Genomic DNA, 15,347 nt, shown 5'->3' with positions numbered 1-15,347 from the left:
GACAACGTGCTCTTTCTCTTTCTCTCGTTTTTGTCTCTCTCTTCCTAACCCAAGTAACCATCCAGCACTAACAAAAATCATAAGTTAGCTGTTTCTCAGCATTGAACAGCAGAATAGTCATAAAACAGCTAAGATTAGAACAATTTAGCTCTAAAACAACTGCTCTGCTAGAAGCCGAAATCCAGCTGATTTGATGCTGCTGCAGGCAACACTGAAGTATTTTTTCCCATTTATCTGGCAACTCAGTTGCAGTGTGAAAGAGAGGAATGATGAAAAGCAAACTTCTTGCTCACTCTTTCTCAACACGCAGAAAAAAGAATTATCAATTCGATAATTTTCTGACATCAACTCGATAAATAAAATTATCGGTTGGCAACCAATAATTTATTTTATCACGCAGAAAAATTAAGGGTTATCAAATTGATAAATAACATTATCAACATCACTAGTTTAAAGTTATTGTTTTGATAACGTTGATTTATCGTTTTGATAAACTTTAACCATAAAAACGAAAATATGTTTTATTGTTTTGATAAATAAAATTTTCACGCAATTTTCGCCATGCACGTTTTCTCCTGTCAATCAAAGCATAAACAAACAATTATTTAGCGACGTGCTGGAAGAAGCTTTACGAAAAATCATGTTCAAAAGAAGTTTAGCAGGCCGGAAATGCCGCAGCGACTTCTGTCCCGCGTGTTTACCGTGGAAAACTGCATCTTCCAAACCTCCGGGTGTGTGCGGACAAAGTGCGTGATCAAAGCTGGAGAAATCGGCTGCTTTTCCGGCATAACCATTTCCGACCCGGAGAAATAGCAGCAAAAGACTTATGCTTAGAGAAAAGGGAGTAAGTATTTTTTTTAATTAAGGGTACCTTTTGATTGTGCTAACTCCCCGAATCTTGCATTGAACCAGGTATTTGGATGCCATCAAACTGCTTACTGGATGGATTTTACCTTGAGATGTGCGAGGATGCTTGCGAAGAGTTGCTTTCGCAAAACAACATTGCTCACACGGTGTCGGAGTTGTTGGTCGAGCAGAGTTCCAAGGCGATTGATCCATCATCGAGGCAGCATCCGTTCGCTCATTCTCCGAGCACATTGCCCAGTACAAGATCAACGACGTCACTAATGCATATTTGGAAATCACCGTAGATAGCAAGAAGAGCCAGAATGCGTCAGAAAATTGAGCAGAACCAGCTTTGGAAAAAAGATAAATTCGCACATTTATGAGAATAAAAACAATTATCTATATGTATTTTGCTTTTGTTTCATTTGAAATTAAAGAAAAAAGAAAAAAAACATCCAGAAAATGTTGATAAATATAATTTTTATTTCGATAAAAACACTTTATTGTTTTGATAAAAATATTTATCAAAACGATCAATATTTTTATCGATTAGATAAATTTTGCAAGTGACGTTTCTTTTATGACGTTTATCAAATTGATAATACATTTTGTCAAAATGATAAATTTTGGTTGTCAAATTGACAAAAAAACTTATTGATTTTGATAAAATAAATTATTGGTTGCCAACCGATAATTTTATTTATCGAGTTGATGTCAGAAAATTATCGAATTGATAATTCTTTTTTCTGCGTGATCAAAATCAATAAGTTTTTTTGTCAATTTGACAACCAAAATTTATCATTTTGACAAAATGTATTATCAATTTGATAAACGTCATAAAAGAAACGTCACTTGCAAAATTTATCTAATCGATAAAAATATTGATCGTTTTGATAAGGATTTTTATCAAAACTATAAAGTGTTTTTATCGAAATGAAAATTATATTTATCAACATTTTCTGGATGTTTTTTTTCTTTTTTCTTTAATTTCAAATGAAACAAAAGCAAAATACATATCTCGAGTTTTTTTTGAAAAGGTCCTATAAACAAAATTTTTACTTTTTGCTTTTTGGGTGTTTTTGAATACCCCTGACTCAAGGCGGTTCTAAAAACACCCAAAAAGCAAAAATTGAAAATTTTGTTTATAGGACCTTTTCAAAAAAAACTCTAGATATAGATAATTGTTTTTATTCTCATAAATGTGCGAATTTATCTTTTTTCCAAAGCTGGTTCTGCTCAATTTTCTGACGCATTCTGGCTCTTCCTGCTATCTACGGTGATTTCCAAATATGCATTAGTGACGTCGTTGATCTTGTACTGGGCAATGTGCTCGGAGAATGAGCGAACGGATGCTGCCTCGATGATGGATCAATCGCCTTGGAACTCTGCTCGACCAACAACTCCGACACCGTGTGAGCAATGTTGTTTTGCGAAAGCAACTCTTCGCAAGCATCCTCGCACATCTCAAGGTAAAATCCTGAGTCGGGCGGAGAAGAATACACCTAGTTGTCAGTGTCAGCCACTTGCAAACTGTCAGTGAGAGCCGCCTTCATTTTTTGTTACTGTTCTTATTTGGTTGGAGCAGTATTGTATTTGAAGGAAAATAAATTTAAAAAAGTATTTTAATTTGTAAATATATTTTTGGACTGAGACCGTTCATTAAATGCAAAAGAGGCCAAAAATATGTAATAAACGTTTATTTATTTTTTTGCTAATTTTTATTAAAATTCAGTTTAAAATATGTTTTCATGAGATATATTTCCTTATGACCATAAATCAAACAATGTTATGTCATACAAACATGTGCTTGAACTAAGACTTATTAAGTTGGTAGTAGTAGTAGTCAATGTGTTAAAATAAATAAATCGTTCAGTAGAACCCGAGCTTTGAGGGAAGTTTTTTTTTGCATTTTATTGCAACCAGAATGGTAAAGATGGAAAACAAAGTTCGGCAGTACCGGAGTTCACACCGACGTAGTTCCTCCGCTGTCGGGCGGGGTTCCGGATTAAAAACAGAAGGATCGCTCTCGAGAAGCAGGAAGCAGCAAAGAAAATACTAACCCCCCCCCCCCCCCCCCCCCAACGCCTGTGGAGTCACGAAGGAACAAGGCAAGGCGGTACTCTACAGTTCGGCTGAGCTGAGGAGGATCTTCAACGAGTTCAGCATCCAGTTGAAACTCAGCAAGACTCACTCAGATCAATTAAAAGGGATCGGTTTCATGTTGCTGTCATTTGTTTGAAAAAATATTATCATTATTTTTATTGTAACTTTCATGATTCCCGGTCCAAACCTGGTCTCAGCACGGAAGAGGACCTTAAAAAAATATGTTATGAATGAAAAAAAAATATCAGAGAAAGTTGCATCACATGAGTCATGCACAATCTTGAGCACTGTTTTGAAATGTGCTGCAAGAAAATTTGAATTGTCAAGAAAGGCAGATGACGACTGACTGGAAATTTATATGGGAAGAGAAATTATCTTGCACAAAAAACAAAAACAACAACAAGAAAATGAATAAGAATAAGAAGTCCTCTTCGCTTCTCCCTCCCAGGTAAAATCCATCCAGTAAGCAGTTTGATGGCATCCAAATACCTGGTTCAATGCAAGATTCGGGGAGTTAGCACAATCAAAAGGTACCCTTAATTAAAAAAAAAATACTTACTCCCTTTTCTCTAAGCATAAGTCTTTTGCTGCTATTTCTCCGGGTCGGAAATGGTTATGCCGGAAAAGCAGCCGATTTCTCCAGCTTTGATCACGCACTTTGTCCGCACACACCCGGAGGTTTGGAAGATGCAGTTTTCCACGGTAAACACGCGGGACAGAAGTCGCTGCGGCATTTCCGGCCTGCTAAACTTCTTTTGAACATGATTTTTCGTAAAGCTTCTTCCAGCACGTCGCTAAATAATTGTTTGTTTATGCTTTGATTGACAGGAGAAAACGTGCATGGCGAAAATTGCGTGAAAATTTTATTTATCAAAACAATAAAACATATTTTCGTTTTTATGGTTAAAGTTTATCAAAACGATAAATCAACGTTATCAAAACAATAACTTTAAACTAGTGATGTTGATAATGTTATTTATCAATTTGATAACCCTTAATTTTTCTGCGTGAAGCTCTTTCTTGTAATCAAAACAAACCAGCTGTGGAAAAAAACTTATTTGATGACGATCGTCGAATTGGAATGTATTTTTTCCAGCTTTTCAACTGACAACTGGGGAAGGAATGGATTTAAAGCAATGAAAATTTTGTAGGGAAAACAGGTAAGATGAATTTCGCCGTTCCCGAGTTGCAGAATCACCAACGGGGCCCTACGTTGTGTATTTTTATATGGAGAGGATCAGGTGAAAATTCAACGACGTAGCAACAGTGGAAACAGGAGCGGCCGCGTTTCAACGGGTGGCTGGAGCAGGTGGTACAGCGGTCTCGGCAAGTTCTGCTCATGAATCTCTTTCAGAAGCGTTTCGATGTCGTCCACCGTCATCGAATCCCATGAGTGAGAGGGGTCATAATAAACCGGAACTAATTAAAAGCCCCCAAAATGACACCCTTCATGGAAAATTAATAATAATAATTATTATTATATTAATATACCCACGGCTACAGATGGCAAAAATTTAGACAATCATGATTTCGAGACCATTCTTAGGGGAAGCGCAGTAATTGAAACAGTCCAATCAAGCATTTCAAACATTTCCCAAACAGGCGTGACAACACGGGCGCAGGAACCATCAGTAAGCATCGAAGACCACTTCTGGTATCTGGCATCACATCCCCAACAAAGCAATTTCAATCAAATAAATCAAATTCTCCGCTCGGTCAGCTGAGTCGGTAAAGTGGTAAACAAACTAAAAATAGAGTTGAGAGAAGAGTGTGAGAGAGCAATATTTTTGCCTCTCCCAACATTGTTGACATTTTGCAGGGGTGGAACAACAACAGTAGGGGCCAGCTGGAAATCAGAAATATAAAGTCCAAAATCAGCTGCAAATCAGTTGCAAAAGCGCTTTTGATGCAAATGTCAAAACACTTTAGCATTAGCTCGCAGCTGTAGAAGCGCTTTTAGTGCTGAACAGTGATTTGTTTTAGTGCTGGATGGTTGCTTGGGAATGTATGCTGCGTGGTGACAGGAGTCATATGATTGCTATCATTGGAGAGTTGATAGGAATCTCGGTAGAATGTCAAACGATCGCTCTCCAAGGTCTCCAAGCGATATTTCTCCTGCAGGGAAGTCAATAGGTCTATTCCCGTACTGCAGAATTCTGCAATTCTGCACAAAAACGGCAGCAGAGCGTTCCCGTACTTTTCTGCAACAAAAGTAACTTTTCTCTCAGGTAGAACTTCTGCAGTGAGAGAGGTAGAAGTTGCAGCAAAACCGTTCCCGTACTTTTCTGCAAGATCTCTCTTCCCTTTCTTGTTGAAAAGTTACTGCAATTTGGTGTGATGGATGTTGAGTACACGCTTACATAAAGTTTGCAAGTTGGGTGAAATCATGCATTTTATTATTAGTTGCAATAAATGTTAATGCTTTATTATTACTAAATTGAAGTAGTCTTTTTGAAGGGACGTTTGTATATTTTGAATTAATGGATTTTTGGGGTAGTTTTTTTTAATGTCTGTTTTTAATGAGAACGATTTCAGGCTTAGTTCATTAATGTCAATGATATAGCGATTTTTTTAGTGTTAATATTTTAACCTGACAAAAAAAAAGATAACTAAAGTCAGTATTACAGCACGGCTAATACCCCAACCAAAAAAATGTATTATAAAAACAAATTGTTTTAAAAAACTTTTAAAAGACACATTTCTTTTGTGTTTAATAATTTCAAATAAATATTTTTTTAGGAATAATTTTTGATCTTCGATTGTTTTTTAAATAATAGGTAAATTTAATTGGCAAATAAAACATTGTTCTTTTAACTGTGCTACCAATTTGTATTCTTGGATGTAAAATTGGATGTAGTTTTGTCGAATTCTTCTATTCTAAGAAATTTAAATTCTAAAATTCGGAAATTTTAAAATGCCGCCATCTTGAATCATAAAAAGTACTATTTTTATTGGAGTCATATTTTAGGTTAGAAGCTCAGATTAGAGGTTTTAGAGGTTGGAAATTTTGACAAGTTCTTCGGAAAATAGAGTACTAACAGTTTCTAATGTTTGAATATTTGAATTTTAAAATTTTTGATTCACAGAATTTTAAAACTTTACTTATTTTTGAAATTTTTTACTCAATTATTTTTTTTTTGTATTTTTGGTGTTCTGAACTCTGAAATATTCAAACTTTTGATTTTTTTATTAAGAATTTTAAAATATAAGAATTTTTAAGTTTAGGAACTTTTAAGTTGAAACCCTTTATTGTTTTATTTTGAATTTTTAAAATTATGATATTTTTGATATTGTAAACATTTTGATATATTTAATTTTAAATTATTTGTATTTTTAAAGCTTTGAACGAGGCTTTGAATTTGTGTTTTATTTATTTTTTATTTTTCTGATATAAATATTTGCCTTTTTAAATATCTCAAATATTTATCTGATTTTTTAAGTTTCTCAATTTGTGTGACATCCAGTAATAATTTATTTATTTTATCCTGAATAATCTTTCAAACATTTTGCTATGAAAACGTGTATTTATGGCCCCTTCAATATTAAACCTTTGTTTGTCATTTTTTAATTATATTTGTAAAACGTACCTGCAACTCTCACTATTTTTTTTTACCTAATGTAAAAGTTTTGAATAATTTCTAATGTATAATTTCTACCTAAGCATAATTAATTTCTAGTTACCTAATAAATGGTACATGCTTGATCTTTTAAATAAAATGTTGAGTTGAATAAAAAAATAATGCCCCCGTTCTAGAGGTAAACTCCTTTCAATTACTATTTTTCTCAATCCCTTTATTTTAATGTTTTGAAATAATTAAAAAACTTTAATACCCAATTTGTGTAAATCTACTCAACTGTGTACAATATTGCAGAAAAAGTACTGGAACGCGCTACCCAGGCAAAATTTTTGCTGCTTCTCTCCTTGCAGAACTTCTGCAAAAGAGAGAGATGAAGAGAGCGAGCTGAAAAGTACGGGAACGTGCTGCAAAAAAGTGACTTATGCTGGCTGCAGAATTCTGCAGAAGCTGCAGAAATTCTGCAATTCTGCAAGTACGGGAATAGAGTAATCTACGTGCGTATGTATTGCGTGTACGTACACGAAAATAAAGTGAGGTTAAATTTTGTCAGCCAGCAAAATCAAATGGTGCGCTAGTGTGCGTACGCGAAACGTCATAAAGCTCTATAGACCTAATGATTGTGTGAGTGACTTTGCGTAGCACTCATTCCTTTGTGTGTGAAACGAACGAAAGTAGAATGTAAAAATCAGGTTGTCGTGGTGAAGACGATTGGAGTGTTCTGTCAGCTATCACAAAAAAAGTCGAAATTTCACAACCCCTGGGTGAGTGAGAACGATGATGCCAAGTTTGTCCATCAACAAAAAAGTACCTACACGAAGTTGATTCAAAAATTAAATCGTTTCGTTTTATCCAGAAATGAGTAACCAAGCTTCCCGTTGAAAATAAAAAAAAACTTCAGCTGCAGTCGTCCAAATATTATTCCAAACTTGGCTAGAACGAAAAAGGCGTGCATCACTGTCGTGCACGAACACGAACGTCAAACTTCTTTTTTGGTTATAGCTCAAGTTTTGCGAAAAGGTGGTGCTGCGCGCATCGACGGCCAACGTTTCCATAAAAAAAATCGCGGCCTGCTGCCACCTGAGTTTTTGCTCCAAACCAAACGCCGGACAATCGTTTGCCGATCCAAGATGTCCAAGCGCCGCATCGAAGTGATGGATCCCTTCATCAAGAAGCTGAGGTGGGTGGATTCTGCGTTTTTTGCTCCTGCGGATGATTCGTGCGTCGAGAAAGAAAGAAGCCAATATGGCGGCCACGAGCGTTTTTGTTGCCTCGTTTTGACATCAGTGTGTGTTTGTTTTTTTTCTTTTAGGGAGGAAAAGGGAATGCTGGATTCCGGTGCATCCTCCAGCAAAAGTGGCGGCTCCGTTTCGTCCGGTAGTGGCGGTTCGGGAGGTTCTTCGGGGAAGATGAATCCACTTAACGGGATTCCGTACACGCAGAATTACTACAATCTGTACAAGAAGCGCATCACACTGCCCGTGTTTGAGTACCGCGCGGACTTCATGCGGCTGCTGTCGGAACATCAGTGCATCGTGCTGGTCGGTGAGACCGGTTCCGGCAAGACCACCCAGATTCCCCAGTGGTGTGTTGACTTTGCCCGGTGCAGCGGTTCGAAGGGAGTCGCGTGCACGCAGCCCCGTCGAGTGGCGGCCATGTCCGTGGCGCAGCGTGTTTCCGAGGAAATGGACGTGATTCTTGGCATGGAAGTCGGTTACAGCATCCGTTTCGAGGACTGCTCGTCGGCCAAGACCATTCTCAAGTAAGTGCGTGGGAGGAATTATTGTCCCGGCTTGCTGCGATCGCTTTTGGAATCAGCATACTTTGATGGCTAGAATGTAATAAATTGAAATTGTTTTTTCACTCCGTTTTAGGTACATGACGGACGGTATGTTGCTCCGCGAGGGCATGAGCGATCCGATGTTGGAGACGTATCAGGTTATTTTGCTTGACGAGGCTCACGAGCGTACGTTGGCCACGGATCTGCTGATGGGTGTCCTGAAGGAGGTTATCCGGCAGCGCAAGGATCTCAAGCTGGTTATTATGTCTGCCACGCTGGACGCTGGCAAGTTCCAGCAGTACTTTGACAATGCCCCGCTGATGAACGTGCCAGGTCGAACGCATCCGGTCGAGATATTCTACACCCCGGAACCGGAGCGGGACTATTTGGAGGCCGCTATCCGTACGGTGATCCAGATTCACATGTGCGAGGACATCGAGGGCGACATTCTAATGTTCTTGACCGGCCAGGAGGAAATTGAAGAGGCTTGCAAGCGTGTCAAGCGAGAGATCGATAATCTCGGTCCGGAGGTTGGCGAGCTCAAATGTATTCCGCTGTACTCGTCTCTGCCGCCGAACATGCAGCAAAAGATTTTCGAGCCGGCGCCTCCCAAGCGCCCGAACGGAGCGGTTGGGCGCAAGGTGGTCATTTCAACCAACATTGCCGAAACATCTCTCACCATCGACGGAGTTGTGTTCGTGATTGATCCGGGCTTTTCCAAGCAAAAGGTTTATAACCCGCGAATCCGCGTCGAATCGCTTCTAGTTTCTCCTATAAGTAAGGCCAGCGCGCAGCAAAGAGCTGGTCGAGCTGGCCGAACAAGACCGGGAAAATGTTTCCGGCTGTACACGGAAAAAGCATACAAAACCGAGATGCAGGACAACACGTACCCGGAAATTTTGCGGTCCAATTTGGGTTCGTTTCGATTTCATGAAGCAAGTTGCTACAAATACTAATAAATGCTTTTTTTCCCCCCTCAAAAGGAACGGTCGTCTTGCAGCTGAAGAAACTCGGAATCGACGATTTGGTGCACTTTGACTTTATGGACCCACCGGCACCGGAAACGCTGATGCGAGCACTCGAGCTGCTGAACTACTTGGCCGCGCTGGACGACGACGGAAACCTGACCGACCTGGGCGCCGTGATGGCCGAGTTTCCGCTGGATCCGCAGCTAGCCAAGATGTTGATCGCCAGCTGCCAGCACAACTGCTCCAACGAGATCCTCTCGATCACGGCCATGTTATCGGGTGAGAATGCCACTCCTTGTCCCTTTACACCCTTCCCCCTTCCCATGTGTTCACAAAACAATTGAATGTTGAAAGGATTCTCTGCTTTGCAAGCGCGAGAGAAACTGGAAATTGTAGCCGTAACAATGCTTAGTTTCGATCGAATACGATTTGAATCCTTCCACATCGATGTCGACATCACACATTCAAAGCGCGGGACTCGGATCGTATTCGAAGCGAACTAAACAATTAAAGTCTTAGGTTAAACCAAAAATTGCCCACAATGCAACTCTATTTGATGGGACGCGCGCGGTTTTAATTGCGGTGTGCCTCCCAAACCCTACTTGTGTTTAGTCCCGCAGTGTTTCGTACGCCCGAACGAGATGAAAAAGGCCGCCGACGATGCCAAGAAGCGGTTCGCCCACCTGGACGGCGACCACTTGACGCTCCTGAACGTGTACCATGCCTTCAAGCAGAGTAAGTCGCACAGTTGTAAACAAAAACGATCTTCAGATATCTACAAAAAGAATATTCCCAAAAAAAAACAGACAATGAGGATCCGAGCTGGTGCTACGATAACTTTATCAACTTCCGCTCGCTCAAGTCGGCCGACAATGTGCGCCAGCAGCTCGCCCGGATAATGGACCGGTTCAACCTGAAGCGCACGAGCACCGACTTTAACACCACAAACTACTACTTCAACATCCGGAAGGCGCTGGTGCAGGGCTTCTTCATGCAGGTGAGTCAAGTTTCTCCGCTCCGGAACGTTGGCGGGGTTCCCCTTTCTGGTCTGTAGTCCATCTGATCGTTGGAGTCGATCTTGGAGTTTTGAAGACGATGAAAAGAGAGATCTGGAAGCTGAAGAACAACAGCGATGCCGACAAGAATCGGTTACCTGGCGAGCTCTTCAAATATGGAGGAGAGAACCTGACAAGAGCGCTTCTCTGTGTGATTTCCAAGATTGAAATAAGTTAGAGGAGTTCGTGTACTTGGGATCGGCGACAACGACACCAGCAACGATATAACAACTCTTGGTTGCTGAGCTGCGGGTAAAGCCAAACTCCTACGTTTAGTTTTGAGGTTCCGACGAAGGTTTATTGGGCACGCTTCCACAATCCCCACTAGCTTACCCCCATCCTAAATCCCATATTAGACGTTCCCAGGATGTTAGAGCTACTGCAAAGCATCGACTGGGAGAACACACTTGACTAGGATAACCTCGAATCATCAACCGGTCCAGCCAGTCCGTCTGCTATGCCGACGACATGGACATTGTCGGCGAACGTTCGAGGATGTGGCCAGGCGGTACACCGAATTGAAGCGGGGAGCGGATAAGGTTGGATTGAAGGTGAATGTTGCGAAGACGAAGTATCTGCTGGCAGGAGGAACCGAGTCCCTTAGGACTCGCATAGGACCGAGCGTGACGATCGACGGCGACGAGTTCGAGGTTGTGGAGGAGTTTGTGTACCTCGGATCGTTGGTTACGTCGGACAACAACTGCAGCAGAGAAATTCGAAGGCGCATCATCACCGGTAGTCGTGCCTACTACGGACTCCACAAGACCTTACGGTCTGGTCACCTTTCCCGGCGTACAAAGTGTACCATGTACGAAACGCTGATAAGACCCGTCGTCCTCTACGGGCACGAGACGTGGACGATGCTCGAGGAGGACCTACAAGCGCTTGAAGTTTTCGAACGGCGAGTGCTTAGGACGATCGGCGGTGTGCGTGAGAACACTGTATGGAGGAGAAGGATGAACCACGAGCTGGCGCAACTCTACGGCAAGCCAAGTATTCGGAAGGTCGCCAAGGCTGGCCGAATCCGGTGGGCCGGACACGTCAACCCAACCAGACTATCAATCCGGTGAAGTTGGTGTTCAATTCGGAGCCAACGTGCAAGGTGGAGGAAGATCTGGAAAGTGTGGGAGTTCCGCAGCGGAATTGGAGAGTAGCAGCCCAGGACCGAGTCCAGTGGCAGCGCATCTGGAGACAGCTCATGACCCGGAGGTTGTACGAGCAGTAAAAGTAAGTAAGGATAACCGACGAGGCCGTACAGACCTTCACCAACATTCTTAGCTAAGTCATCGACAGGCAGAGTCAGGGGTCCAGAGTGGTCGTCACTGAAAAAATACTCCAAACGTCGGACGATACCATTGTACAACTAATACGTTACACTCAACGGCTGCTACAAAAGGATGAGCAAACAGTGTCATGCCGATCACGGAGTACGTACCCAAAAGCCTCCTCAGCAGATGTCGGAATGGACCAATTTCAACAGCTCTTCGGCTCCAGTACGGTAGTCTCGTCTGCTTCCGGAGTGCATATACCTTGCAATCGCCGATGCCGTCGTCGCTGAACTGGATGCCGGTTACCAAACAAGCTACTTCAGTCCGTGAACGTTCAGATGACCCATCCGTTTGTCCAGATACTCAACACACCATCGCTCGGAATTGCTTTTCAGCGTCGAATCGGAAGAGATTGTTCACCCTGGTTCCGGTTGCAAACACATCTCCATCCGGGTTCACTACTTGGCAGCCGCATAATTTGGCGTACGGAAAGCAGATTCGTGGTGAACTCCGGAATCAGCTGCACGTGCGGACATCGTTCCGCTACCGTCTTGCAAATTCAAACCTCTATCCTTCGTCAGATGCGAGGTTGCTCCAGAGTCGACTCGTGGACAGTCCAATCGTGGACAGAACGGTGCTGAGGGCGCTCTGTTTTTTTCCTCCCAGTTGATTCTCGCTTTCACGACGACACTGGTGGTGGCTAGCAAAAGCAACGAACTGGTAGACCTGGAAGACGTCCAGATTAGTCACACCGATATCGAACACTACAGACATACGGGTAACACGCATTACGGAAGATCCTCACATCGAAACAAGCTGGAGCTAACAATGCACAAAACGATTATTGGAGCGGTAGTTCTCTATGGTCACGAGACCTGGACGATGCTCTAACGAGGATCGGGAGGAAGTCTCGTTGCAGTGGATGTTGAGATGGCACTTCCGCTTGTGTCAATGATCTAGTAGTAGCAGATGCCGCAAGCCACTGATCAGGCCGGTCCTCTTGGCCATTCTCAGTTTTTAATTGTATTTAAGTAAGTAACTAAGAGTGCCATTTTCCGTTCTTTTCCCTGCAGGTTGCCTACCTGGAGCAAACGAAGCACTACGTTACGATCAAGGATAACCAGATCGTCCAGCTGCACCCGTCGACCTGTCTAGGCCACCGACCCAACTGGGTGATGTACAACGAGTTTGTGTTGACCACGAAAAACTACATTCGCACCGTCACCGACGTGAAACGTAAGTTTAATCTGTTGGGAAATTGCTTGAAAGTTTTGACCGTCCTTTTTTGTTGTTGTCGTTTTAGCGGAATGGTTACTGCAGATTGCGCCACAGTACTACGACATGAACAATTTCCCCGAGTGTGAGGCCAAGCGCCAGCTGACGGTCATAGCAGCCAAGCTCGAGACGAAACAGTACCAGCAAGGATTTTAGACTTAAACTAGTTGCACTAAGATTCAGTTTCGTATTTGGTGTACCTTTTTGCACACTGTTTCCTGATATTTTGTTTTTAAGATTCAAGTACCTTCTCGGTTTGCCCTGGTAGGTGGTAAATACATTTAGCATAAATCAGTGTACCCACTTGAAATATCAACACAAATTAACGCAAATGATTCAGCTGACTAAAAGTAGAGGATTTGCTGCAGGCAACAACAAAGGATCCAGCTCTAAACTCACGAATTATGAACAGATAATAAACGTGTCACTTTTGCAAACGTGAAACCGACAGAAGTTGCGTTATTTGAAAGAACTATTACAAAGGGATAGTTCTCAAAATAAGAATTTCACACTCTTTCGATTAGTTAAACTTATTATGTTTTGCTCTTCACATCTCAACACATTCGACCACTATCGTCGGCGTTACGATCGAGGGTAGTTCCAGCTCTAAAAAAAAGTAACAGTTTGTCACTGGAATTAAGTCACTCCAGGTCCATTGCAACGAAAAGAATACTAATCCGAAGAGCCTCTCCGAAAACAATGGATATGATTCGATCTAATCACAAATGCAATCATATTCGTGTGATTTCGGCTCTGCACCCTGCTGCTTCTCTGCAGACCAGCAACGGACTTGGAATGATTTGCGATGCTTGCTAACGACGACGGTGCCGGTGCTGCTGATCTAGTGAATAACGGTTCTAACTCTAATCGCCCTCCGCGTTGTTCTCGGCAAATGTGCGCACACAAATTCTGCTGTTCAGCGTTAATTTATCCCTTTGAAACTCCCACCAGAGCTGGTCGTATGCAACGCTCGTGTAATTTGTACCCGATTTTGCTAACCACGACCACCGTGTTGGGTTCGACGTTTTGCACCTCCTGCTGAAACAGTGCCTCGTGGAGATTTGGGTTAAACTTTTCGTTCAACGGGTTGACCTGTTCCAGGCCGTGCCGTTTGAAGACCTGGTTCAGCTGCGCCTTGGTCATCGTCAGACCCTCGTACAGGTTCTTCAGGTGCGGGTTGCTGTCGGAAATCTCCTCTTTCGGAACGGCTTCCGTCGCGTGTCCCAGAATATCGGCCACCTCTAGCAGATCCTTGCAGAAGCCCTGGATGCCAAACAGTTTTGCGTCCTCGATTTGCTTGGTGAGCCGCCTCCGCAGGTTTTCTCCGTCGGCCAGTGCGCGCTTGTATTTATCCTGCCGTAATCAAAACATAAAGGTTAATTCCAAAACAACCCTATTCAAGGCCGTAACCTACGTCAAGTTCCTTCGTCTTGGCGGTGACCGCCTCCAGCTCCTTCTTCAGCTCGACATTTTCGCCGACCAGTTTACGTTCGCTTTCCGGGAGTTCTTCGGTATTTTTGGGCGCCTCTTCGCTCGAGAACCATCGGCGTCCGCTGACGGAACACGTCCCCGATGATGGCCTTGAGAGCAGGAAGATAACAATTTCGTAATCCAAGTCACAACACAACTGGAGCAGTAGCAGACTGTGCGATTTTCTAGGTTAATTACGTCATTCGGTGGTGCAACTACTTACCGGAGGACGATTCTCGAAAGGGCCGGCACGAGCGAGGCGAATTTCGACAGATTTCGTGTGCTGAGGGTTGCCATGACGGGTTTGCGCTACAAGTTTCGCTGATTACGTGCGAATTACGGACACTTTTCTGTTGGCAAAAGTTCACTCCGCAGCAACTGGATGTAAATTTCGTCAGGTTTTGTGGTGCTTCTTCCTCGTTGACAACTGCGGGTTCAAGGGTGGTGTACAAAAGGTTGGGAGGCTACACTCTGATTTGAAGTTATATAGATTTTGGAGAAAACAAACAACACTGAGCAAAACTTACACATGCTCAACGAAGTGTTCTACACATGATCTGGCCCTGCTGTACAGAGCACTCAAATATCAATCGCAAAACACTTGAAATTTCGGTGACTGGCCATGAAATAATGTCAATAGCCAAACACTTGAATTTTAAATGGTGTTGAAAAAAAAGTACGTACAAGCGATTTACAGGTTCTCGCTTGCTAGTCGTGCACGCTACCACTGCGCCGGCCGGCCAGTTGAAGACGGGAGAGTTTTTTGTGCTATTCGTTCTTGCCTCGCTTCTAGCCTTCGATGAAAGTCGCGCAAAAATCAATCAGTGAAACACATTAAATTCATGTGGATAATCACGTTGACTTTGAATAGTGCCTGTTTTGGGTGGATCTTAAGATCATTTTCAAGTGTTTTGTTCATCACTTTGAATAGTTCAAGAAGGTGGGACAAATTCATGAGCAAAACAATTGAAAAGCTTGAGCCACCCGAATGAAAATAACATGTTAAA

General features: G+C 42.4%; 2 protein-coding genes across 2 annotated transcripts; one reads left to right on the top strand and one right to left on the bottom strand.

Annotated features, from left to right (window-relative positions):
* The first annotated feature begins 7,511 nt into the window (after positions 1-7,511).
* LOC120423155 (putative pre-mRNA-splicing factor ATP-dependent RNA helicase PRP1) lies at positions 7,512-13,314 on the top strand. Its single transcript, XM_039586834.2, has 8 exons — positions 7,512-7,704; positions 7,837-8,286; positions 8,399-9,219; positions 9,288-9,551; positions 9,885-10,007; positions 10,079-10,269; positions 12,669-12,831; positions 12,899-13,314. The coding sequence occupies exons 1-8, from the start codon at positions 7,655-7,657 to the stop codon at positions 13,024-13,026; spliced, it is 2,190 nt and encodes a 729-aa protein (XP_039442768.1). The 5' UTR covers positions 7,512-7,654; the 3' UTR covers positions 13,027-13,314.
* Positions 13,315-13,384: 70 nt separating this feature from the next.
* LOC120423156 (grpE protein homolog, mitochondrial) lies at positions 13,385-14,792 on the bottom strand. Its single transcript, XM_039586835.2, has 3 exons — positions 14,564-14,792; positions 14,285-14,450; positions 13,385-14,223 (listed from the first exon to the last, which is right to left on the bottom strand). Exons 1-3 carry the CDS (start codon positions 14,635-14,637, stop codon positions 13,798-13,800), a joined length of 666 nt encoding a protein of 221 aa, XP_039442769.1. The 5' UTR covers positions 14,638-14,792; the 3' UTR covers positions 13,385-13,797.
* Between the last annotated feature and the right edge of the window lie 555 nt (positions 14,793-15,347).

Source organism: Culex pipiens, chromosome 2 (genome assembly GCF_016801865.2).
Source record: "Culex pipiens pallens isolate TS chromosome 2, TS_CPP_V2, whole genome shotgun sequence".
In the NCBI taxonomy this organism is placed as follows: domain Eukaryota; kingdom Metazoa; phylum Arthropoda; class Insecta; order Diptera; family Culicidae; genus Culex; species Culex pipiens.
This window is presented reverse-complemented; position numbering and strand designations above follow the sequence as displayed.